The 27256-nt window shown below is 37.2% G+C and overlaps 3 protein-coding genes and 1 pseudogene across 3 annotated transcripts; 1 reads left to right on the top strand and 3 right to left on the bottom strand.

Annotated features, from left to right (window-relative positions):
• Window positions 1–248: 248 nt before the first annotated feature.
• Window positions 249–5821, top strand: LOC133857629 (2-oxoisovalerate dehydrogenase subunit alpha 2, mitochondrial-like; annotated as a pseudogene).
• Window positions 5822–7385: 1564 nt separating this feature from the next.
• LOC133857081 (carbamoyl-phosphate synthase small chain, chloroplastic) lies at window positions 7386–11334 on the bottom strand. The gene is made up of 10 exons (XM_062292199.1): window positions 11113–11334; window positions 10809–10947; window positions 9698–9786; window positions 9553–9613; window positions 9400–9467; window positions 9147–9275; window positions 8922–9031; window positions 8477–8824; window positions 8199–8364; window positions 7386–7703 (listed from the first exon to the last, which is right to left on the bottom strand). Exons 1-10 carry the CDS (start codon window positions 11240–11242, stop codon window positions 7654–7656), a joined length of 1290 nt encoding a protein of 429 aa, XP_062148183.1. The 5' UTR covers window positions 11243–11334; the 3' UTR covers window positions 7386–7653.
• Window positions 11335–15489: 4155 nt separating this feature from the next.
• Window positions 15490–19846, bottom strand: LOC133857250 (uncharacterized). The gene is made up of 4 exons (XM_062292445.1): window positions 19262–19846; window positions 16689–16772; window positions 16512–16601; window positions 15490–16014 (listed from the first exon to the last, which is right to left on the bottom strand). Exons 1-4 carry the CDS (start codon window positions 19649–19651, stop codon window positions 15751–15753), a joined length of 828 nt encoding a protein of 275 aa, XP_062148429.1. The 5' UTR covers window positions 19652–19846; the 3' UTR covers window positions 15490–15750.
• A 1944-nt stretch (window positions 19847–21790) lies between these two features.
• On the bottom strand, window positions 21791–25257 carry LOC133857990 (receptor-like protein EIX2). Its single transcript, XM_062293392.1, has 2 exons — window positions 22198–25257; window positions 21791–22063 (listed from the first exon to the last, which is right to left on the bottom strand). Exons 1-2 carry the CDS (start codon window positions 25248–25250, stop codon window positions 22060–22062), a joined length of 3057 nt encoding a protein of 1018 aa, XP_062149376.1. The 5' UTR covers window positions 25251–25257; the 3' UTR covers window positions 21791–22059.
• Window positions 25258–27256: the final 1999 nt, after the last annotated feature.

Here is a 27256-nt window from a genome sequence, read left to right as displayed (position 1 = left end):
GAATAAAAGAAATCAATTAAATAAAGGGGACTGATCCATGTACAATAGGTTGTATACAATTTGTGCATAAGTGTATAACCACTTACATTGGTGGGATCCATCCACTCACAGACGATCCCACCAATGTGAGTAATTATGCAAAAATTATGTACAACTTGTTGGTGCAGGAAGCTTTTCTCATAAATAAATTATCAAACCTCGTGTGTATAAGTTTAGAACACCTCTCATTGCTGATACAAAGCCTAATCTATGGTTATTGTAAGTTGTCATCCTACACGTAACATCGTCCGGCGGTCTGATCGAAGTAGCAACTAGTTAAGTACCTTTCCATAGGCGGCACTCCGCACTAGCCAAACCAACTCTTCAGCAGGATTTCGTTTCCGGGTTTTCCCCTATACTAACAAACAAAACTCTCTCTGTCTCTCTCTCCCCATTTTCACTTCTTTTTCTTCTCTTTGCAACATTCAGTCTCCTTGAGCCTTCCCTTAATGGCTCTCTGTCTGAAAACTTCAAGAAGTAGTATCCATTGTCTTAAATCCAAAATGGGTTTGCTGAGCATGATCAAACAAAGTTCTTGTTCCAGGAGTTCTTTAACTCATCATCAAAATCCTCCATTTACAGCTCGCAATGCTCAAAATTTCAGAGACCCAGATGCAAATTTCCGTATGTCAGCTACCCTTTTCTCCGCCCGTCGTTTCAAGTCTATCAAAACTGAAAAGCAATTAAATTCTCTCGATGATGTTGATCTTAATCAGGTTTGGTACATCCTGAATGCGAACTTTTATTTTTTAAAGTTATTTATTTATTTCTTTGGAGTCTGAAAGACTCAGGGTCAGTCTTTTATAAGCTGTAACATTTGATTTTATTTGGTATTGTCAGTTTGGCAGTGCTCAAATAAATAATGAATTATAATGTGCTTCGTTGGAACTAGTAGCAAGTGCAAATTGGTGTGGCATATAGTGTGGTTGCATTCAGTGTTAGAGAATATATTCTTCATATAATTATGATTGGATTTGGTTGAAGAATATATGTGATTGATTTGATTATAATTAGATTTGAGCCCACACGTGATGGAGAGTGTTAAAATATTGATTAAATGATTAAATTTACCATAAGTGATGATTTAATATAGTATCAGAACAGAGGTAATTTTAGTTATATATTCCACGTGTTGGGCGTCACCCATTAAAAAAAATAAGTTGAGCTCACATGTGAAAGGAAGTGTTAAAAATGTTTATTAAGTGATTAAATTTATCTCTTCCTACTAGCTTAAGCTTTTGGGAAAAATGGTGATTTAACAAGTTATCAACAAAGCCAAAAGGTAATGAGTTCGAACCTTGACTCCGTCATTTACCTCCAATTTCAATTAAATATTTCACGTATTAGATCTCACCTATTAAAAGGTAGTTTGAGCCCACACGTGAGGTGGAGTGTTATTGATTGAGTGAATAAATTTACCTCTTCTTATTAGCTTAAGCTTTTGGAATAAGTAGTGATTTAACATTCTGATAATCATTTATGCTGTTGTTTGTTATTTAATAAGCTTCACTAAAAGTTCCTGATTAAAATTTATATCCAAAGGAATAAATTGAATAGGAAGAGAATCGTGTTTTTGGATAAACATATAAGACTTTCAAAAGCATGGCAGTAATTTGGGTGGCCAAAAAGATATGTCTTGGGCTTTTTATTCATTGGCTAAAAGGACTGCCTTAGGTTTAGCTCATGAATTGGAGGGACGCAACATTAACTGGTTATGTTGGAAGTATCTGAAACTATATTTGCTGTAACTTCTGAGAATTTTTATTCAATTAGTTGTGCTTTATTAAATTATTCACAAATAAATTTTGCTCTGGATTGTATGTTCTTCAGTGGCATAATCGCCACTGTTATTAGTTGAGCAGGAGCATAATATGTAGGTGGTAGATAATAAGCGTCTGTCATGGTAAACTGAAACTTTAGAACATCAACAAGGACAAGAGTCCTTTGTGGTGCACACCCTTCTGATCAAGCCTATCATTGTAAAACCTGTTCCCTTGACAGGGCTATCATTTTTCTAAATGTGGGTTCATTACTTCCCCCAAAAAAATAATGTTAATATCTAGGTAAAAGATTAGCGTCTATGTATTCACTTCTGTAAATACAAAGATAATGTTCATTTACTTGACTTCTTCATTTCTGTAAACTCAAAGATTGTCGGGCTCCCATCACTATCGGTGTCTTAGGGTTCAAGAAAGCAGTCTTTATGATGAGTGCAAGGTGAATTTTCAATGCTATTGCAAGAACATAATATATACTAATTTCATTATGAGAAAATTCAGTAAAACTAGGAGTGTGTTATAAAATGGAAATTTTCTTCTTCACTCAACAGATTTGTGCCATGGCATGACAAAAGTTCATATTATCATTTCATGTGCATTGTAAATTTGAGTCTTTCTAGAAGAAAAATGGATAAAGAATGACTACTAATCACTTCCATAATTGCTGTAATATTTAAAGGGAGAGCATGGAGAAGTTTGCTATTTAATTTTCTAGGTGAACATTCTTGCAAATTTGGAATGGTTATTAACTAAGAGCTGTACCAGTTGCTGTTCATCAGAATTAAATAGGTGGCAATTAGGAATGCTGAATATGGGTATAGATAGCAGGCCCAAGTATCATAGCTTACAATATTCTATCAAGGAAGGTAAAACTTTAGAACAGACTTCACAAGACACTCTGCAAGCCAGCAGTAGTGTTTTTTTCTGAAGTTGCTTTGGAAAGTACCCTCGAAAATTACACTTTTTGTGTGTGTTTGTGTGTGTGTGGGTGAGTGGGTGTGTGTGTGTGTTTCATGAGTTTGTGTCTTCTTATATCTGTACTCATTGAAGGTCCCTTTTGTGGCAGGTCTTAGATTTACCAGGAGGAAAGGTTGTGCTCACTCCTGAGATGAGGTTCATATCTGAATCCACTGAGGAGCGGGTACAATGCTACCGGGTCCTTGACAATGATGGGCAGCTGATTATGTGCAGCAATTTTAAAAAGGTATTCCACCTTTACTTATTCTCTTATATGAATGAAATCATTCTCTTCTTACTTTTCTCTGTCAAAATAAATCCAACACAAAAGACTTTTATGTGCTAATAGGTCAGTGAGGAAATTGCTGTAAAAATGTACAGTTCCATGGTTACGCTGCAAACCATTGATGCTCTTTTCTATGAAGCACAAAGGCAAGGAAGAATTTCCTTTTATGCAACCACAATTGGAGAAGAGGCTATTAACATTGCATCGGCAGCAGCACTCACCACTGATGACCTTGTCTTCCCTCAGGTTACAAACACATACAAAGACATACGTACTTCTTTCACTATTCTTCTAAGTGGTATATATTCATCAGAATTTCCGTTCCCTTAGACATGAGTTGCATTGAGAATGATGCAAGAAGAAAATTTCTTATGCTATGCAGTACAGGGAACCTGGGGTTCTATTATGGCGTGGCTTCACACTACAAGAATTTGCAAACCAGTGTTTTGGAAACAAAGCTGATTATGGAAAAGGCAGGCAGATGCCTATCCATTATGGGTCTAACAAGCACAATTACTTCACTGTATCAGCAACGATTGCGTAAGATATAAACTGTATATATGGTTGCTTTTACTGGGACAGAGCTAGAAATTTATGATTGGAGGGGACAAAAAATAATGGTGATAATGAATACCAAATATAGGGGGGGGGGGGGGGGGGGGGGGGGGGGGGGGGGGGTGCATATAGGATACATGTGCATTTTTATTTTTGCTTTGGAGGGGGGACGATGGCCGCTCCAACCATGTATTTAGCTCCGCTCTTGTTCTAGAACCCTTTTACACTCTTTATGAAGAAAATGTCAGCCACAAATATTCCTACTATTTTGCAGTACACAACTTCCCCATGCAGTGGGTGCTGCGTATTCTTTGAAGATGGACAGAAGAAACGCATGTGTAATCACTTATTTTGGTGATGGCGGCTCAAGCGAGGTGAAGATGTTATTACAATATAACTTAAGAGACACTTTTTATTTATGACTTGGCAGTTTGGACACAGCATAATAAATAAAGCAACTGCATGTATCAGGCAATTCTTTTTATCTGTCTACTGTAACCCACTCCCTTTAAGGACCATTCTTAGGATGCCAAAACAGACATCTTTCCATGATATCCTTATCAATTTTGGATTTGACACCTTAATCTAGGTAATGATTTCAATATTTTTGCCATGACTTCATTCTAGAACATCAAAGAATAGACACTGCTCTCAAGGCCATGACTCTATTAGCTGTCCAGGGGACCTATGAGTTCATCAACTCTGGCTTTTGATTGTTTATTTGTGGTTTCTTCAAATAACTTTAGGGAGATTTCCATGCTGCTTTGAATTTTGCGGCTGTTATGGAGGTCCCAGTTATATTTTTCTGTCGGAACAATGGCTGGGCCATCAGTACCCCTACTTCAGACCAGTTTCGAAGTACTCTTCCCTCTCATTGTGCTCTCTTATACCTTGAACTTCCTGTTAGAGAGTCTTTTTAAATCTAGATACTAATCTCTTTATGGTATTCTTTCATCGACAGGCGATGGTGTTGTTGTTAGAGGCCGTGGTTATGGAGTTCGAAGCATTCGAGTAGATGGTAATGATGCTCTGGCCATTTATAGTGCAGTTCAAGCTGCACGTGAAATGGCAATTAGTGAATGCAGGCCAATCTTGATTGAGGTAAATTAATTATCTTTTTTGTCAATTCATAGGACCTCTGAGGGTTTAATCCTAATACTTGATATCTCACATTCTGATGTTCAGTTCTATCTGTTTTGTTGACAGGCCCTTACATATCGTGTGGGGCATCACTCCACTTCCGATGATTCCACCAAGTACCGTCCAGTTGATGAGATTGAATGGTGGAGATCGGCACGAGACCCTGTAGCTAGATTTAGAAAATGGATTGAAAGTAATGGTTGGTGGTGCAGTGAGGCTGAGTCAGAGCTAACAAACAATGTGAGGGAGCAGGTAAAAATTATAGTGTCTTTGGACGAAATTTCTAGGACTACAACTTTTTTGAGACTTATACCATCATTTTTAGTTTCTAATGACTTTTCCAGTTAGCAACTTTTACCAGCATGTGGTGCCTATGTGAAGCAGCAAACGCATGATTTACATAAGAAGTTAGGAATGAGCTTTGTGAAGGTCAAAACAGAAATGTTCTTTTTGAACTTTAAAGCAAATTGTTAGAATTACAGTTCAATTGAAAAGGAAAAGAAAAAAGAATCAAAATATAAAGAGGTAAAGAGGGAGGGAGGGAGGGAGGGAGGTGACATACAATAATCCAATAGAGAGAGAGAGAGAGAGAGAGAGAGAGATCTGTAATAACTGCAGACTGTATTTCATAAGCCATTACAGCCTGCAGCTCTTGGAAGCTACTCTCATGTGAAGTTGTTTTAGATACACTCTTGGGGCCCATTGTTATATTGTATCATACATTTTTTTTGCAAGTTTCTAACGCAGGATACTTTTCATACAGCTATTACATGCAATTCAAGTGGCAGAAAAAGTTGAGAAACCTCCACTTGCCGAGCTTTTCATGGATGTTTATGATGTTCCCCCATCAAATCTTTGTGAGCAGAGAAATTGCTTAGAGAGACTGTTAGAAGGAACCCACAGTATTACCCACCCGATGTTTCTCTTTAGATTAATCTAAATATGCATGTAATAGGCAGCTAAGTTCATTCATAAAAGCTTGGGCTTGTTTTTTGGCATCTGTTATTCTATTGACATGCATTTGGCCCTTCATCTAATGCAGATAAAACCCATAGTATCTTGCTTTGCTGAACCTTTGTCCATGTGTGGCTATGTCCACTCTTCTATTCCAGCTAACATATCCGGAATTTTGATATTGATGATCATATTGAGACGTGATTTATTTGAACTAAATTAATTAAGCTCCCCCCACCTTGAAAACTGGCATGGGGATACAGTAGCAAAGAGCTAGTTTGTCCAACATTACCATGTAACACTAAATTCGAGGTTAGCTAGCCTCTGAGCTTCTTCACTTTTGAAGAGACGTTTTTTCTTTAGAAAACTAATAAAGACAACTTTTGGCTTAAAGTTTTTCTACAACATAAAGCACAAGAAAATATACTCAATTCTTATTAATAACATGCCACCTTTTTTATAGGTAGCATTTTTCAAGCTGTTCGATGCAAGGAACGGCCTGAATTCACATAATTTTTGAAGCTACAATTTCAAAGAAATTGTAGAGAATCTTTATCCCTCGTTTAGAATTTCTGAAACATTTAAAAGGTTAGTTACTCGAAATGACATTTCTACAAAACTCAAAAAGTTCATTTGGTGATCTCTGGTTATTGCAAGTAATCCATTTTCTTTTTAAGAAAAAAAGAAAAGAAAAGAAATGTTAGATAGTATAATTCTATTTAACATTTATCCAACAAGGCTGGCATTATTCCTAACGAACGTTTGAATTAATTCATGTTAAATAAAATAAAGTTTTAATAATTAATTTGGAGTGTGATGTCAACATTATTAAACAATTATAAGTAAATCTTAGATAATAAGTTTCCATTTTATTCATGTATAATATTAAATTTGAGGGATAATTATCCTTTTATCTGTGTCGGAAAATGATCAAGAAGCAAGTCAATGCTTACAAGCTACTAGGTTTATGTTTTCAATTTAGTTAGATGTATAAACTTAAGTAATGTTACAATTGCATTGCATGGAAACAAAAACTCAGGTTTTCTGAATTTAAACCCATTTTAAATTTGAGATCTTCATCAGCTTTTCCATTAAATAGATACCAGAAATTGTTGTAAAAATATAATTATGCCCATAAAATAAAATAAAAACATTTTTTAAAAGAGTAATACAAAAAATCTTTTTTATTAATCTCATAATACTGACGTGACAATCTAATTATTTGATCAGTCCTTGATAAAAATAAAACAAATAAATAATTCAAAAGTTCTTTAGAATTGCCCCGTCATAGTTGTGATGCGAAATAAAAATAGAGTTTTTAGATTAATCTTTTCAATAATAATAATAATATTTTTTTAAAATATATATATATATTAATGGTGGCTATCACAATCACTCCCTCAGATGGGTGGCTCACTAAAGGGGGCCCACGAGCCACCCCACCTGGGAACCACTCCTTTGAGGTGGTGACTTTTTATAATACACTTGGGACCCAAGTGCACTTAGCAATTTCTCTTCCCCAATTACTATGTAGGGAATCTGCTAAAGCAATGAGGGGTTTGTCCTAAGAGGGAGAGAAAGAGAGATGTGTAAGGGAGGGCGGGCCTAATTATTTTGGCAAATCATTGGTAGTACTTAACTACTAATTAACCACATGCATCCAAGCCAACAGGAAGTTCAGATCAACCACCATCTTTAGGCCAAATATGGCATATGCCTCAAAGTCATTCATTCTTGTACAAATCATCCACGATATTTTCAACTTGAGCAAATTCTCAATTATTTTGCCGATTCCATATTTTCATTAACAAAGCTGACGATACACCACTAGCCTTCTCCACATAAAGTACCCCATGTGGCTGCAAGAACAGTGGCAGACATCCATTAACAAACACCTTTTGAACTCTCACAAGCTCACACATGTATTTTGGTGCAGATTGTTGCTTAAGCATTTTGTTTTGCTCGCTTCATCAGCTCGATGAATTCCCGAAAAGCTGTAGCAATAATACCTTGTGTCAATATTGTGGTGGGAGTGACCTCATATTATTTGTATACACATGGTTATCGAAAATAACAGGTCATAGAGAGGCAAAAAAGAAGAGAAATGTTACGTGTACTTCCAAGTGCTTACTCTCTTACATGACAGTAAAAATCACTATTGATATATCATATACAAATTAACACGTCTAAAATTCAAGGGTGATTTTCATTGTTATATAAGGGAGCAAGCACTTTGAAGTACATATAGCATTTCTCCATAAAGAAACATAAAAGTAGACTTCCTGACAATGAGCTCTCATTTCAACCTTATAGAAGAGCAGATATCAAGGAATTCTTACTTATCACAAAAAAAAAAAAAAAAAAAAAAAAAAAAAAAAAAAAAAAGCTATCAAGGAATTCTCTAATATAATTTATCAGAGCACCTTCAAATTAGTGAAAATTGATTCTATAGCTGCTGAAAAAATGTAAAAAGAAAAAACTTCCATTACCATTATCAGAATCGTGAGGTCCTGGGGATGCTTCAGGGTGGTATTGGAGAGACATGATGTTTCGGGCAGGGTAGGCAAGACCAGCACAGCTTCCATCGTTAAGATTGACATGAGTTACTTCCACACCCTCTGGAAGTGAAGCAGGGTCAACTGCATAGTTGTGATTCTGCAACATTATAATTTTTTGTTAAATTTCAACCGTCCTCTATAGAAAAGCTCAATGGAAAAAACAAATACAAACCAATTTAATAGATAATGTCTCTGATAAATTAACACACCTGAGCACTAATCTCAACATCGCCAGTCCGAAGATTACGAACTGGATGATTTCCTCCATGGTGACCAAACTTCATTTTGAAGGTTTTACCACCTAATGCCTGGCCAAGCAATTGATGACCCATGCAAATTCCAAAAACAGGAGCCTTTCCCAGTATTTGTTTCACCGTTTCAACGGCATATGGAACCGCTGAAGGGTCTCCAGGGCCATTGCTGAAAAGAACCCCATCAGGCTTCATCTTTAGAGTCTCTGAAGCTGGCCAGGTTGAAGGGACAACCGTAATCTTGCAGCCATAGGATGCCAACCGCCTAAGTATATTATGCTTGATCCCAAAATCATATGCAACAACCTTCATTTTATCCACAAGCACAAAATAGAGATTAGAGTGAATTGTCAAATTATAAGCAAAGATATAGTGGTTTGAACGAATCTTAAATAACTTTTACATGAAAAGTTTCTCCATCTCTCCGGTTGTTGTTAAAGTCCCACTCTGACTTTGTTTTATCAATCCATTCAAAAGGGGTCTGGCATGAAACACCACTTATTAAATCAACACCTGAAAAGTTTATACCAAGAAAACCAAGGACTTAAAATCTTCGGCAAGAAAACTATGGACTCGAAATTTTCAGCAGTATTTGCAAACCCTTTAAATAACTGCATGAAATTCTTACCTACAATGTCCCACGAGCGGGACAAGTCTAATAGTTCTTCATCTGCTTTTGACTCTTCTGTGCTCAAAACACCGATAAGACTTCCATCTTGCCTCAATCTACGGGTGATTGCACGAGTGTCAACATCATCTGTAGGACAACAGAACAGCATCAACAGAAAAATGGAGCTCAGAAGTGACAGACAAAGCTCAATAATTTATCTTATTGCATCTACAAATTGACTAAATAACTCATGCTATGTTGAATAGCTTACAAATCCCCATGATGTTCCTTTCTGCTAAATAATCACCAAGTGTTTCTGCACATCTCCAATTTGAAGTACTGGAAACAATATTTTAAGTGAGTACAGATCAATCAGCAAAGTTGCTAACATCAAAGTTCCAAAAGCAGCATTAACCAGGCTTACCTGATACTTAAACTTCTAATGACTAGACCACCAAGGAAACATTGCTGTGATTCCTCATCATCTGACATGAAAGACCTCAAAATTAGGTTTTCAAGTAGTCTCCAAGAAATTAGACTTTGCAACTTAAATTACAAATTTCACTCACCTAAATTTACACCAGTGTTGCCAATATGTGGGTTTGTCATCAGGACAAACTGGCCAGCATAACTAGGGTCTGTAAGAATCTCTTGATACCTGCAATATATATGCATAGCAACCATAAATCATATTGTATGTAGTATGTACGGTCATGCTCAACTTCTCAACTCATAAACCTTCACTGTAAGTTCTCTTGTTATTGTTAAAGTGTGCCTAGGCGCAATTAAGCACATAGCGCCAAAAAAGAAGTGCTTGTTGATCCGAAAGCAACTGCAGTTAAAGTGAGAAGAGCCTGCACTTCTTGAAGAAACCTCTAGGCGCGAAAAAAACATGCCTTTTCATTTTCCATCAAAACATAGGTAATCAAATAAGAGTTAATTTTCACTGCCACATCATCAAATTATATGGCAGTTGTATATCAGTCTACTAAATAGCATTACTCTTCAAATAATTATAACACTGATTACAAACCAATCAAGAATGACTCTTCATTAGTTTCTTGCCGTCAACTATTGACGTTAGTAGACATTCACATGTGCATATTTCAGATTTTATACTTGGTGTTTGTGTATTCCAACTTTTTGAATAAGTAATAAAATTATGTATTACAAGACAAAAGAATTAATAGGGAGAATGATTATAACCCATCCTCTCAGCAAATTACAATCAAGAATTTCAAAGAGCTATGAAATCCAGAAAAGAGTTGAAATTTGTACTTCCGAATGCTTGTAGCCAATCATATCTAAGAAAAAAGTTTTAAGCAAGTTTCCATTCAGCTCTACGTTGTCAAAGTAAGATAGATCCTTTCTCACAGGATTGTCCGCAAAATGCAAAGTGGCACTAAACCCAAAATCATACCCTTTCCAACTTACAAAACATTTCTATCACAGGCCACTGCATTACCCAGTTAGTTATTTAAGCTAGACCGTAACCGCAAGTGATACTTGACTAAATTTATCAGTAATTATAGAATAGTTTCTTCTGGGTCATGGAAAAGGTCAATCTATTTGCATATCAAGAATCAAAGCCAATGGAGGGAGCGCCCTTTGGAAATATGAGAATACACTACAGTCCACATTTTTGGATTTGAGAATAATTTTTGATAAATCAGCTCTCACCCTGTCAAAGATGTATTGAAAACCACTTCACCAACTTGGGTTCCTGTAGCACCAAATGATTTGGCCTTCCAGATTGAACCATCTTCAAGCGCAAGTCTAGCATCCCAAGTCTTCCAAGGTCTCTGCGCCAAACCTGAGGCTGGATTGATTGACATGCAATTTTAGTTTTTCTTTGAAAATTGGCTCGGGACAAAACAAAGTAAAGAATGAAAAAAAGATGATTAAGGTTCATAACTAGAGAAACCAGATGAATTCCCAAAACGGAGAAAATGAAAAGCGAACAAGAGGGAAAAACCAGGGCTACCTAGGGCGGCACCGGGGGAGGAGCATCTGACCGTGAAAGTTCTAACCTTTGGAGAACGATCGGGTGGAGTCCTTGAGGCAAAGCAGCAGAGCGGGTTACTCACCGCCAAATCCATTGCTTTGGAGCCCATTCTCTCTCACTTCACGGTCGGAGAGAGCGCGGCAGTTGGGTTTTGAGTTAGGTTTTTGTGAGCTTCTCAGCGTCTGAGGAGGAATTATTTATAAGTGCGCTTCATCGCAGGGAAGCTTTGCATAAAGGAGCCATTTTTTCGATTGGTTGCTTCGGGCGTTTGATAGAGACGCGTGGCAGCATAGTTGATCATGCTATGTCTCAACGGACCTTCTGAAGTGTCTGAACTCAGCATTCCCTACAGTTCTGAAACTATTCTAATCCTATGTGTACTTTCTTTCAGTTTTTTCAGTAAGAAAGGGAAACAAAAATTATGAGCTTTGTTTGAGTTTGCTCTTTGCTTTCTTTTTTTTCTTTTTTTCTCTTTTAAAAAATAAAATTAAAAAAAAAAAAAAAAAAAAAACTTCAACCACAAAATGCTCTCTAAATACCCAAAACCTTGTTAAAGGACCGATTAAGTGATTGAATTTACCTCTTTCTATTGGCTCAAGCTTTTTGAGATAAGTGATGATTTAACATGGTATCAGAGTAAAGGTCCTGAGTTTGAATCTTGTCTATTTCATTTGCCTCCCATTTCAATTAAGGGTGCGTTTGGGATTGCGATTTCGTAGAGAAAAAGTGCGACTTTAAACTAAATCGCAAAAAATAAATTATTTGAAAACTGCGTTTTTAAAAAAAAATTGCGATTTGAAAACGCAAAAAAGTGCTTATTCAAATCGCAGGCAATGGAGTGCTTTTTTGAAAACGCAGTATTTTAAAAAGTTAGCCTGCGATTTTAAAGGCCAAAGTGCGATTTTGTCAAATGTTTAACTATGTTTTTAAAAATCACTTTTTTAAATCGCACATTTTAAAATAGTTATTTTTAAATCGCACTTTTTGAAGTCACAAACCAAAACAGACCCTAAATATTCCATGTGTTGGGCCTCACCTATTAAAATGGAATTTAAGCCCATACATGAGGAGCAGTGTTAAAGTACCGATTAAGTAATTAAATTTGCCTTTTCCTATTAGCTTAAACTTTTCGGATAAGTGGTGATTTCACTAATTTAACAAACCCTACCTTTCTCTCTAGCGCCCGCCGCATAAAGGGAAAAGCTTGAGGAGGACGTTCTTCCCTCTTCACCCTCTTCCTCTTTCTCTTGATGTTGCATTCGGGTTCCTTTTGGCTAGATCTTTTTCTAGCCCAATTTGCCTCTTATGAGGCTTTATCCATCACCTTAAGAGATTTATCCCTTATCTTCAAAAAAATGCAGCCTCAACCTTTCTTCGCTACCATTTCACCTCTTTGGAGCCTCCACAATGCCTCCACCGTCTAGTTCTGACTTGGGTCTCAGTTTTGACTTTTTGATTTTTTTTAAGCTCGATCTATCATCCTCAGTCAGCCCTGCCACCAACACACCGTACACACCCCTCCACATCACTGTCAAACTCCCTACAGCCCGTAGCCACCTCACACACATCAACATGGCTTTCACGCACCTCCTCGTGGTTTTTACGCGCCTCCTCATGTTTTTCACGCACCTGTCTGTGGATCTCACGTGCGGGTACATGGATCCCAGGCTCCACCATTTTGCCTTCACCTCTGTTTCTTGTGCTGCATATGTTCTTTTTTCAATATTTATGTAGTTTTTGTTGTTCTTTTTCTGTATTTCCTTCGTATTTTTTTATTTTATTTTTTTTCCTTTTGTATATTATTCATGGGTTTGAATCTCCCTGGCCTTTTACGGTCTCATCTGTTGGAGGATATTTTTTACTTCTCGAGTTTGTTCTTCTTGATGACAGATTATGTTATTAACCGCTTAATAACCATTAATAATTGTTAACCACTAATCGTATAATTGCTTTTGTAGACGGTTGGAAGAAGAAAAAAAAATGAATAAATAAAAATTTTCAAACCGCCTAAGGCGGGGCAGTTAGCAGTTTTAGGAGTAGGCCGGTCTCGTGATGATCATGCCCCTACCCTGGCTACCCATGTCCTTTATTTTGGTGATTTAGCCTCATTACACAGCTCATTACTTGGCTTTTGTCTAAGAAATAGAGATTCAAGTCTTTTATGGTTTATTAGGATCATTAATGGATCTATTGCCTATTTTATGTTAACTGTTTCACCACTGTTTATTTTGTTTGGGTATGTTATTAGGAGTCCACTCCTTTTGGCTTTTTGTATCATTGTAATCCATCATTTTAGTAATGGAATGTACTTTAAAAAATTAAAAAAAAAAAAAAAAATCATTAAACACTTAAAACCATTTTTACCTTTTTATTACATCAAAACAGTCAACTGAAAAGCAAAAAGCATCACCCAAAAGCATTATCACACAAATTTCTCCTTAAACTATCATCACTGCATCATTTATATCTTGAAATTTTAACTCAGCCCATCTCAGATCTTATTTTAAGGTTTTATGCCTATTTGTTTCGGTATAAAATATTTTCGGTTGGAAAATAATTTTAGCTGAAAATTCAGCGTTTTTAAAAAACCATTAATTTGCCTGCAATTTAAAAAAATTGTTTTTTACCTTTTCAAATCACAATTTTTTTAAAAACGTAATTTTCAAACAAATTTATTTTCTACAATTTGATTTAAAATTATATTTTTTATCTACGAAATCATAATCTTAAACACACATTCAATTCCATTAGAAAACAAATTTTATGGAAAGGCATTGGATTGTTGTATTGGACAAAGAATTTGGACAATTTTCCTAGGGAACAAAAGAAGTGGAAGTGAATAATCTTTTAAAAGGGAGAAAAAACAGCAAGTGTCCTTGGTGAGATCATGCTTGAGTAGATGAAAATGAGATGCCGATAGAGAGAGAGAGAGAGAGAGAGAGAGAGAGAGAGAGAGAGAAAGAAAAAGAAATGGGTAGGAAAAAGGATTAAAATAAGATGCAACTCATTAATCTTGATGATGGATAAGTATTGTTTTCCCTTTGTAGCTTTTCGGCACATTAGAGAGCCAATCTGATGACTCTTCACATTATCCAAAAGTTCAATTTTGATAATTTTTTGTCTTTGTCTTTGTCTTTTGAGCAGATTTATTTAGTTGGGAGCTTTTACACATCTTTGGCGCTTCCGACCATTATTATATCAAGTCTCTTTACGTCAAAATCATGCTGAGGATTCAAAATGTACATTCAAAACTAAATCACAAAAAAAAAAAAATAAAAAAATAAAAAAAAAAATTATTTAATAGTAATTTGAATGTTTTATGATTTGCTAAAATCAGAAAACAATTTCATTTTCTTAAGAGTATTTTCAGCAGTAATGATTATTTTAGCTACTCAAAATACACTTTTTTTTAAAAAAAATATTAGCTACTACTTTTTCAATACAAATTTTGACAGATTATCTATTACACGCTTTACTTTCTTAAATATATTTTTTCAATGTATTTTTTATTGTGGAAGTTGAGGAAGAGAGAGAGAGAGAGAGAGAGAGAGAAGGGGGGGGGGGGAGAAGAGGGGAGAGAAAAGAATAATAGAAAAAAAAAACTAAAAAGGCAACAGTGATGCAAAATGGATGGAGATACTTTATTTCGAAACATCTACTGAACGGATAAAGTAGATATAACTATTATGAACCATATGAAAGGTCTGTTGAAAATGCTTGAAGCCAGATGCAGCTCCATTGATTTCTTTTTAACTTATCATAATAAAATTTTGTAATAGTTCAGATTATGGGCACCGTAACCGTCAGCCCAATCCCAATTTGAAGCCTTTTTAGGTGGGGCAACTTTACTGGCTGCCACCACCCTGCCTGAGATAATTAGTTAAGCTTTTAATTTAAAGAAAAATCATTTTTAGCCTCCAAAGTTCTCATCTTATTTGAATTTAGTCATTGGATTTTCAACTTTAAGAACAATGTTTTCAAATTTTATCCAAGTTTCAAATTAGATCCATCAGTCACTTTACCATCAAAATTAACGGTTTATCATCTGTCATGTATTTCATTTGACATGTTAACTTTCATGTCAACACCCAATATTAACACTACATCAGCAAGTGGCAAGTCACTGACAGGACCAAAAAAAAAAAAAAAAAAAAATCAAACTCTAGATGTGTAAAACCAATCGATCTGACCTCTTTGGCATGAAACTTGAGAACAATTGGTTCAAGTCAAACTTCAGAACTTATGGACTAAACATGATTTCTTTTTCCCCACTATTTATCAAACTGGTTTCAGTTAATAAAGAAACGAAGGACCCAAATGAGTCCAGACCCCATCACTCAGTGTTGAACAAAACAGTCAGGACAAGGGAAAGAGCTTGAAATAAGATGAACAAAATAACAAAGAACATGCCCTTTGCTGTCTTCGTGGATCGCTCAAAAGCATTTTGCCTGCTACTCAATCAGCATTTTGTTTCCAAGCACAGAAAACTAGCTTACGAAGAAAAGCATATTGCAATGGACTGCCTCTGAAATCTTACAGGAAACAAAATCTGCTTACATAATTTCCTCATCAAAATACAAAATCTTAATTGAGCCAACAAACCGCTTGGTTGGTTTTCTAAGCAGATGAAGTTGAGGATGCCTCATTTTCATCAACCGAAAATGGTATAGGTTTGGTTGGGGCAGGCAATCGGCCAATGCTATCAACTTTATCCTTTTGTTTCGGGGGAGGCCTAGCTGCTTTTGGCAACAACCTGCCCTTCTTTTCAAACCACTCAGGCTTGAGCAGTGCTCGGAAGCCCAATTTGTTGTAATACACTCTTCTGACAGACCCTCCAGCAGCTTCAACTGCTTCCTTTGCCCTAACCGTCACCCTTGAAACCTGTCCACTTCATATATAAGTATGATTTTCTCTTCCAAGCAGTGATTGAAAATATTGAGATAAAATGCTTTACTGTTTACTTAAAAACTAATTGTCTGGGATGCTTTCTTGACAAACTAGCTCGCGAAAGGATGCACTGACGCACTCCAAAAGGTTAATTTAAGAGGATCAGATGTCTTGTTGAAAATGTAGTGCATAAACGAAATTATGGTATACCCCAAGAGTCACCAAACTAATGTTAGCTCTGAACTTTTCCATGCATAAACATTTATAATTAAGTAAATACATATACATCACCAGAAAATTATTCAATAGCATAGTCCAAACATTTCACCCCATCAAGACAAGATTACATCATCCAGCCAAGAAAAGCAACAGTAATGACAGAAGCAAAAAATTCAATGCAAGAAAAATGAAGAGAGAATCGAGAATGATACCTTGGCTATATAATTTCATAGTCAGCACATAAAGCAGAATGCCCAAAAATAAAGATTTACCTCCAGATGAATTGGCCACTTGATTTGTTCAGCACCACGTCCCATCAATCTTACTCCATCTTTTATCTGCTTCCCTATTGCTTTTGTATCCTATTGTAATAGTTACAGCCAGAATGAGTCAAAATGAATGAAGGAAATGGTTCAAATTTTGGAAACTAGAGAAGGAAGTCACTGTACCTTGAGCGTTTTCATTGAAATTAATTCAGAAGAATCTATCTTCCCGGCATTTATAAGTTTGGCAATTTTTCCCAACCCTACTGGCTGCCAGGATGCAAACCAAGAAGACAAATGAACCGTGGATGCAAATAAATAATGAACAAATGAAAATAAACAAGACACCTTTTGAGCAAAAGCTTCTAAGCATAGTACAGTTGAACAACAACACCCTATTGTTGGAATTGTTTTTGATAAGCAATTAAAATATCATTGAAAAGCGCAAAAAAGCAACCCAAGTACACGAGATACACCTAGCTACCATATTGTTGAAATTTTAGCATGCAACAAGGTTACAAAGTTGACAAAAAAGTTATACTCTGTATTCTCTCCCAGCATTAACCACTGCCGAGTTATGGTCCTAAGCACTAACAATGGCTTACGTATTTTAGAGTTGTATGTAACATAGCTAACCAAAAGCCTAAAAAGTGTGTCCATCCGACTCACTAAACTAAATGCATTTAGCATTTGACCTAAGTGCTTCTCCAAATGTGGAGAAGTATTGTGCATCAATGTATAAATATTTTACGTTATTCTCTCTCCCACTCTCTTTCTTTATGATTTCTATCTCCCTTTTTTCTCTTCATCTCTCCAAAAGAATGAAAAAAGAATAAGAAATAATATTTAAATAGTATAGAGAAAGAATAGATAATCGGATGAGGAATGCATTTTAAAAACCATTAGTTGAATTAGAAAAAAAGGTAACTTTGGTTAGCTATTTTAGATAAAAATTTAGAGAATCCATTGTAGATGCTCTTAGGCTCTACAGATATGTCAGATTCCTTAAACATAGAGATGATTACACAAGCATTGATTGTCAGGATGATTTAATGACTAGCCCAATGTCCAGGATCTCATGTAAACTTATAAGACTCATTCTATGGCCCAATATCCAGCAGCAATATTGGAGCAAACTCATAAATCTTAGAAAAAGTCCAAAACCCAAATTCTAATATTCCCATCATATCATGTAAGACTAAGCTGTCCCAGTTTCACTGGTTCGATTCCTAAAATGGCTGTCCTTTAGGTCAACTGATGGTCCACTAAAAAAGCACTTTTATCTACCAGCCAACCATCACCAAGGCTTAATTTGTAAAACATTGACACAAAAACAAACACCAAGAGCAACATACTACAGTATTTGCCCCATTGTCCTTACTTAAATATCAAATGTTAACTTGTATTTGAAGAGTTTCCTATACATTCCAAGTAATGTCAAAGATGTTAAGTTTATATGATTCATTTTAAGCTTTCTCGGCTTAACACCCCCAAATGTTAATGTCAAGCTCAAACCAAATACACCAGAGCAGGCAAGGCAGAATTCCACACCAAAATCACATGGTTCGTATGCTTACGAAAACAACCTATCGGACATCCCACCAACTCCAAAACTAATAAGCTTTATTTATTAACTAGTGTAACAAGAGAGACCAATCTAAAATTAAAAGTTTCATACACCAGACAAATTTACCATTGCTTTGGACAAGAAATAATGGTGTAGAAGAAAATGAGATGTTAAAGACTGGGAATCTTACTTTCGTTACACATATCCATGAGGAAGGCAAGGGAAACTAATGTAAGGACTTATGTTGGATTAATATACAAGTTAGGTAGCAAGTTGAAGGAGGTTACTCCCCAAGTCTTTTTTTATAAGTAATAAACCAATCTCAGTGAAAGCGTAAGGTGCCCCTAAGTATACAAGAAGTATACAAAATGTACCACCTAACTAAAAAGAGCAAAATGAATAAGAAAGTCACTAAAACTAATCAACAGGAAAGACACAAACACCATCATCCAAAGATGCAAAGTTTCAAAGAACATAGAAACAATTTCCCCCATAGTCCTCTCCATGTCTTCAAAGTTTCTACCATTCATTTTCCACACCGTAGCACTCCTTGGCCAAGAGAATTTGCATATTTACCAATCACTCATCTCATAAGTCATAAAAACTAATTCATGGATGTGCATATAAGTAGCGGTTCAGAGTTTCGATACCCATGAGAAAAATGCTCAGAATGCCATATTCTTAAACCAATATGTAACACTTTAAGAATTATTAACCTCAAATCAGTATTTCACGACCCCTAAGCTGGGATATACCCTCATTATTCTTCATGTTTAAATCAGTTATTCACGTAGTAATTCAATGATAAATCATTTCCACAATGCCAGAGTAAATAAAAAGCTTAGAAAAATAACAATCACGTTGTTCCTTAGTAGCGACAGTAATCAGATATAGGGGAAAAAAACAAAGAAAAAGAAAAAGAAAAGCAACAAAAACAACACTCATTTCATTTTCCTCTCTTTCACTCAATTCCAAAATCTCAACACTTCAAAATGTCGCAAAAACTATCAAAGAAAACTAAAAGCACTCAAATTTTCAACTTAACTTGCAGCCAGATTTTTCAACTTAAAATTACATTTTCCTTCAACTTAAATCGCCTGAGATTCAAGTCTAAAATTACATTTTCCTTCATATGGCTCCATTTTCTCAGTAACGAAACAAATATTACCACGAAAAAAGACCAAAAATGCACCTGAAAAGTGAGGCTGAAAGGGTTATTGAAGCCACGCTTGGGCAAGCGGCGACGAAGCGGGGTCTGACCCCCTTCGAAGCCGAGCTTGCCGGAACCTCTGGCCTTCTGGCCCTTGTGACCCCTCCCGGCCGTCTTGCCCTTCCCGGACCCTATCCCTCGCCCCTTCCTCGTCTTCTGCTTTCTCGGCACCTTGCCCCTCAGATCGTTCAGGCTCAGAAGGCTGTACGCCCTATACCCCTCCAAAACCCGAGCCCAATTGGGCTTCAAATTCGAATTAGCGATAGGGCATTGAAGGAACTGCAGGGATTGCGGTGTGGGAATGGGTTTGCTGCGGAGCGAGTGGATGAGTACTGACGTGGAGACAAGGGAAGCAAGTCTTCTTCTGAACATTCTTTTTGTTTTTGTTTTTGTGGCGAAAGTCGCTGCGGGTTTTAGCGGTTCTTGTGGGTTGTGGTCATTTGGGGGTCTAGGGTTTTGGGGAGCGGGTGGACTGGTGCGGTGGTGTTGCCATGGCCGACGAGCTTCCTGGGGTTTTAGGAGTTTGTGGATGGGTTGGGATCCAGTGCGCTACTGTTTTTACTCTTGTCGTAGTATCAGTAATTTATATCCAATACGGCAATACCCCTCCTTCTTATTATTATTCTTATTATTATTATTATTATTAAATTTTTTTTTTAACAAGCGCCGATTTAAGGAAATTTAGGGATTAATAAATGTAGTGCCACATGAGTTTAGGGTGTGTTTAGGATTACGATTTCGTAGGTAAAATGTACAATTTTAAATCAAATCGTAGAAAATGAATCGTTTGGAAATTACTTTTTTAAAAAATTGTGATTTGAAAATGCAGAAAACTGCTTTTTCAAATCGCAAGCAAGTGGTGCTTTTTTGAAAACGTAAAATTTTAAAGGGTAAACTGCGATCTTACCAAATGCTTAATTGCATTTTTAAAAATCATTTATTCAAATCACATATTTTAAAATCGTACACTCAAATAAACCTTTAGTAAAATAAGAATTGAAATAATAATATAATATGTAACATTACTCGTTAACAAAAGACTAAAGGAAATAACCGCATCACCCTTAATGTTGAGGAGATGGTGAGTCATCCTCTAAGCCTTTATACTTTTCAAAAAATATATATATATATATATAAAAAAAAAAATACACATATTTCCCTTGAACGATGGCGTGATTCTCAATATCTTTTCAAAACTATCGATTATGCTAATACTTCCAATAAGTTACAAAAATTTGCAATGTCCCTGAATAACAAAAATATCTTTAATAAAAATAAATTAAAACAACTCAGGTGGTTGAACCACCCCTAACACTTGAGAGTGGTGGCCAAACCACCCCTAGCAGGTGGATCGGCCACCCCCAAACATTTTTTTGGATGTGGCTCAACCACCTCATCTAATTCGAGGATGGCCAAGTCACTTCCAAACAATGGCTAGGGGTCAAGCCACACCCTATGAGTTTTGGAGTGGTTGTGTAATACCCCCAAACATAAGATAAAATAAATTTGTTTATTTAACAAATCACTCTTTATTAACCAACACTCTTATCTTAGTTAACATTAAAAGAATTTTATGAAGTGTGATAAACCAATTTTTTTCCCCAAAAACAAATTTGTCATTTTCACCATTCTCCTTATCCGAATGTTCATCCCACTGGAATGTTCGATGTTTACCCAATCCGAACGTTTGACATTCCACTGGAACGTTCAAGCTATTGTTTCCCTGAACATTCGATCATTCTTGAAAAACATTTTAACTTTTTAGCCACCTTAGTCAATCTTATCTATTCCCCATGACACTACACCCTCGGCCCTTCAACCCACATCCTTCATTCTTTCATTCTAGCAAACCCTAAACCTAGAGAGAGAAAAAGTGGCATTTGGTGAAGTTCTATCTTCCATAATGAAAAAATATAGTTAAATCACAAACATGATGCAATATATATCATATTCACACACACACACACACACATATTAAGTGTATTATCATTGCTTAATTCATTCTTTGACTTGTTAAGTGTATCACTCCCGCTTAATTACTGGGTTCTTAAGCGTATCACCACCACTTAACCGTTGAGTTTGTTAAACATATCACTCCCGCGTAATTTTTGGTTTGTCAAGCGTATTTCATCGCCACTCAATACCTTGGGGTCATGTCAAATCATTTTCTCCCAACCATTTTTCATTTTGTAAAAATCATACTTCTCCCGTTCAACCTCTTTATCTCAAAATTCCCTTTTTATTCAAAGTTGCAACTTTAAGGGGCGGCCTCTTACGTTCCATAACCTTGGTTTCTATTAAACGCAAAGGTATTTGGCTCCACCTGTAACTGAATGTAGAACAGGCTGTTATACATATTTATAACAGGTATAACCCTAGATTCAATAATCTCAAACACATTGTCTCTCTGAAATTATAATCAATATTCTCTAACTCAAGCATCGGAGGAGTGTCGACACCCCCAACACAGTTATTTATTATTTTGCAATTCATGAAGAACCAGGCAAATCATCAAGCAATATGTCACCATACTGAAAATTGTATAAACATCTTTAATCCTACATATATTGTCTACTCAAACCACAAACAGTACGAAGGAGCTAAAGAGCAAGCTAACTATAGGAAATCCTTATCTATCAAAAAAGTATACTCTTTTTTGTTTATTTAGAATTTTGGCACACACTACAGTAGCTACTACATTGATAGTTGAAAAACTGTCTTCACTTCACCATTCACCAAGGATCTTCACCTTGTATCTCCATCCATTCCTCAATGTTCCTTCACCTACATATGAAAATGGAAAAATATAATATATATAGGGAGAGAGAGAGAGAGAGAGAGAGAGAGCTCTTTGTACATGTCTTTCTAAGAAATTATCATCCACAAAGAAGAAAGAAAAGGCAAAAGCAATTGCTTACCAGCTCCATTCTATTGGGTTGCTCCTGGACGTTCTATTTGGCGTGGCTACCTTCTCTTTAAAGACTGAAATTGTCCTCTCCTTGACGTTATCCACGAAGCTGAAATAAGCTTCCCTCCATTTCTTCTTGTACATCATGACACCAAGAACTCCCCATAGTGCACTCACATACCCTGCAGACATGGAGATGTACAACCCTTCTATTTCAGATTCATTTCCTGCTCCGCTGTCAGCTTGAGGCGGCGGCGGCGGCTCAGAGCTTGCACACTTGGATAGTGGAAAGCCACAGAGTTGATGGTTGCCAATGTAACTGGAATTAGCAAAGGTCTGCAGCTGACTGCCTGATGGAATTTGTCCCGACAGGTCGTTGTAGGACAAGTTCAAATGGCTTAGAGAAGTTAGCACAGACATTGTTTGTGGAATTACGCCAGAGAGCTGGTTTCTTGAAAAGTCCAAAGACTCCAATGCCGTTATCTTGCCAATCATGGCAGGGATGTTCCCTGTCAAATGGTTATTGGACAAGTTCAAGCCGTGTAGTCCTGCAAGGCTTGTTAACTCCTCCGGGATAGTTCCGATCAGTTTATTATTGGAAAGATCCATGTTAATTAGGTACTTGAGTGTCTTGGTGTACTCAAGCTGTTTCCCTTTCATGAACTGAACCATGTTTTCTCCATAAGTAGTTGACCATTTGTACAGACCAATGTCACTTGTTGTTGCATACCCTGAAGTCATGCCCTTCAAATTGCCAAAGCATACAGGGATTGTTCCTGGTAGATTGTTGTCTGCAAGGTCAAGCACCCGAAGCTCAATAAGGTGACATATTTCTGAAGGAATAGTGCCCTCAAACTTATTTGATCGTAGGCGAAGAATTTCAAGGTTCAACATGCTCTCTCCAATCCATCTAGGTATATTTCCGGATAATCCATTTTCACCACCATCGAAAATAACCATGCTTGTACAATTTCTCAAGGACGACGGCAGCTCTCCCCAAAGACTGTTGTTGCTCAAATGCAAAGACTGCAGCGAGGTTGCATTTCCAATTGAGGATGGGATGACCCCAGAAAAATTGTTGACCGAAAAGTCTAGAACAACCAAAATCTTGAAGTCGCTCCAACAATCTGGGATGTCACCAAATAGCATGTTTTTGGAGAGATCAAGAACTCGCAGGGTATTTATTTTGCACAATGAGTCTGGGATAGAACCGGTTATTTGATTGCCAGAGAGAAGTAAATTGTCCAGTGTAGGCGTCATGCTGCCAATATCTTCTGGAATTGGACCAGAAATTAAGTTGTTAGTGAGATCCAACCTATTTAGAATAGAAGGAAAAGTTGGCAAGGGGCCTTCAAATTTGTTGTTACTCAAGTAAAGATTCATGTAGAAAGAATCTGGTTTGGAAAATGTTGGCAGCCTGCCACTGATCTGGTTCAAGGATAGGTCCAAATAGGAAAAGTTGAGGTTCGGAAGCCACTGCGGCAGAACATCTGCTATGCTTGTATTGGAGAGATACAAGGTAATGACCCTTTTTTGCATCCGGAGCCAAGAAGGAAATTGAGGACCAATATTGCAAGATCTCATGTTTATGTAATTGACTTGAAATTGGGGCAACCAGTCAGATTTTATTCTCAAATCCAAAGAGTTGACACCAATGTCTAATTCTTCTAATCTTGAGAGGTTGGCAAGGTGGGCTTCTGTCATGGTTCCTCGCAAGAAATTGGTGTTCATGAGTAATTTCTCAAGCAGAGAAAGTTGCCCAAATGATTCTGGAACTGTTCCATTTAGACGATTATGAGAAAAATCCAACATTCTCAAGTTGGTCAAAGTCCCATATGATGCTGGAATGGGACCATAGAATGAGTTGTTGGCGAGATCAAGGACTTTTAGGTTCGAAAACTGTGAAAACCAATCAGGCAAAGGACTTATAAGCCTGTTCCATCTCAAACCCAGTTTCTCTAGACTGCTCCCAATGCACCCAGAAGCATCTTTAGAAGGCTCTGCTATTGTTTCGTTTAACCTGTTCATGGTTAAATCCAACACTTTCAAGCTACAAAGATTCCACAAAGAACTTGGTATCCCTCCCTCTAACGAGTTAAACGACAGGTCTAGGAGTACGAGAGAACTGAGATTTCCCAAAGCATTTGGAATCTCCCCAGTTAAATTATTAAAGCCAAGATTGAGCTGCACAAGGCTTTCCAGGCTACTCAACCATGGAGGAATTGTAAAACCAAAGAGATTGGCAGAAAGATCAAGGACTTTGAGCGCAGTCATGTGCCTAATATTATCAGGGATAGGACCTTGGAGTGCGTTTACACTAACGTCAAAGTGTTGAAGAAGCGTGGAATTGACATAATCATGGAACATATTAACATGATGATCACCAAGTCCACACGATGACAAGCGTAAATCAGCCAAAAGGGTAAGCTTGTTGAGTACCTGAACAATGTCAGAGGCGTTCCGCAGGTTCACCCAGCTCATGTCAAGGCGTGTCACAGCTGAAAGACGGGAAAGCCATTGGAGGTTGCTGACTGACAGCTGAAAATCATATTCGCTTGCACCGCTGCTAAGATCAAGAGCATGCAGCCCAGACAGATTCCCAAGCTCATCAGGAACAATCCCATTAAAGCGTGCATTGGAAAGATTAAGATATCGCAATCTTTGCATTGAACCAAAGAAAGTGGGAATCTGGCTTCCCATGAAATCGTTCCAGCTCAAGTCCAAGTACTCCAAATGTTTCAACTCCAGCAAAGACGGGTTGACAGCGTTGGCTTTCAAGTGGTCGGAAACTTCAAGGATATATCCATGCGAATCTGGATAGACCGGGTTTCGGAGGTCGAGCTTGACAACATATCCGGTGCCGTTGTTGCAGCTGACTCCTTCCCATTGGCAGCAATCTTTGCCTGTCCACGAAGCGAGCGGGTTCAAGTTGCCGGAGAGGCTGTCTTTGAACTCCAGAAGCGCCAATCTTTCTGCTTCTATGCAGGTTGCACACCAGCAGAAGCGTGAGATTTCTAGGAAGAAAGCAACAGTTGCAAGGACGGTAAAGGAGTACCACCCCATGCTCTCATAAATGGTTGAATCAATCAAAAACTGGCGATATATATATATATATATCCAACCGCGATCTTGGGCCCATGACTATGATGGGAGTGGCCTAATTAACACTATTTTGAATTTTTTTTTTATTACGGAAGTCGGTCAACTTTTTGTCTGGGATGGACTTTTTACAAGAGAGACGAAATTTCGAAGTGGCTATCCTTGCTTGAAACGCAATCAAAATGTCTATTTTTTTTTTTTTTTTTTTTTAAGGAAAGTTAACACTTCCAATAAGACATTAAGAGGGTACATAAACCACCGTAAAGTTATACATCATACAACCATTAAGGTGTACAAATTCCATCACTTCAAATGTGTGCACCTAACTTAAGCCAAACAAAACTCAGACAAATATAGATAGATTGCTACACATAAACCCTAGCCAACCAAAATGATATCTCTGCGCTCACATATAACTTTGCTTGATTTGAGAGTCGGTCACACAGTCTGAGCTAAATGCACTGACCAGGCTAATAACCACAAAGCAACCTGTTAACTGAAAGACAAACAAAACAAAACAGGAAAACTCACACAGAAACTGCCATTCGAAAAAACCACCACCGGTGACGGTTCGTGTGCCACACGCGCCGCCTCAGAACAGCCCCACAACAGACTTTCACCAACATCCTCCGATCGCCACCAACCACAGCCTAAAAGAACGGAGCGTGGCCATCCACGCGCGGTCCCAAGTAAAAAAACACCTTGACCACGCACCGAACACCACACCTCAACACCACCGTAGCAAGTGAATCCCGGACCAGAAGACGGCAGCGAACACAGCTGGAAGGAGTGTGTCAAGCAGAAGGCAGTGGAAAAGTGCAGATCGAGCCTTCAAAAAAAGTGGAAAAAGAAGAATACGACCAAAATCCACCATCGACACGCCGGGACGTCCCTTCTCCATTAGGCACCTCACGAGTAAGCTTTCCTGTCAAAGCAAAGAACACAAAACAACATAGCCCAAACGGACTATGAAAAAACAAACACCCATAGCCGGATCTAATCGGGGGGACAAAACTCCACAACCCTAGTAGTTGGGAGACTCAAACCTCCACAAGGGAAACCCTAGGGAGAAACAAAAGCCCCTTAGCCCAAAGAGTCTAAGGGGAAAGGCAAAACTGAGGGAGGGAGGCTTGAACCCCCCCCCCCGCACAGATCGATCGCTTGGGGGACTTTCTGGGAAAGAAGAAGAAAGTTCGAGAGAGGAGAAGGTTCAAAATGTATGTTGATGCAAAGTGTTAACTATCTTGATTTTTTAGATTAATATATATATATATATATATATATATATATATTAACAAACAATTCTTTTTACTCACGAACAAAAAAAATTTAAAATTCATTTAACTTTATATTACATCAAAACACTTTTTTGTTTTTTGTTTTTTTTTTTAAAAAAAAGAAAGAAAAGTACACTTTACCCCTATGAAGTATCCACACATTTGCATTTTGGCGTCTAGTGTTAAAAAATCGGCAATAGACCCCCTCCAATCTAGCCAACTTTGGCAAATAGTACCTTCTGTCCATGTTGTCCGTCTCTTTGGACTCCTCCATTGAAAGAAATATTTCTCTAAATCAACAAGCCACACAATAATCTAGCTGGATGGATATGAGACTAAAGGTTAATCTCAGCCATCCTCCGATCACTCCCTGTCTAGTTGATAAGTTTTGAAATGTTCTATTTAAGACCCCTTAATTCACATGTGTTATCCTTAATTTGTGTTGTAAATATGATGTTTTTATTGTGTTTTTATGTTTTGTCTTATTTTCAAGTCTTAATTGGAAACACGTTTAAATCATCAGAATTAGACTTGAAAATATTAATTGAAGAGGTTTATGCCAAGAGAAAAGCAGACAAGTCTTAAAAGCACATGTCGATCGATCGACTTTATATCCGATCAAGCGAAAATCGATCGTGCGACACAGGACATCCGATTGAGCGAAAATCGATCGATCAGCAGGCGAATTCGATC

The sequence above is a fragment of the Alnus glutinosa genome, chromosome 14 (genome assembly GCF_958979055.1).
Source record: "Alnus glutinosa chromosome 14, dhAlnGlut1.1, whole genome shotgun sequence".
Taxonomy (NCBI): domain Eukaryota; kingdom Viridiplantae; phylum Streptophyta; class Magnoliopsida; order Fagales; family Betulaceae; genus Alnus; species Alnus glutinosa.
The sequence above is the reverse complement of the archived record's forward strand: the minus strand, read 5'-3'. Positions and strand labels throughout refer to the sequence as shown.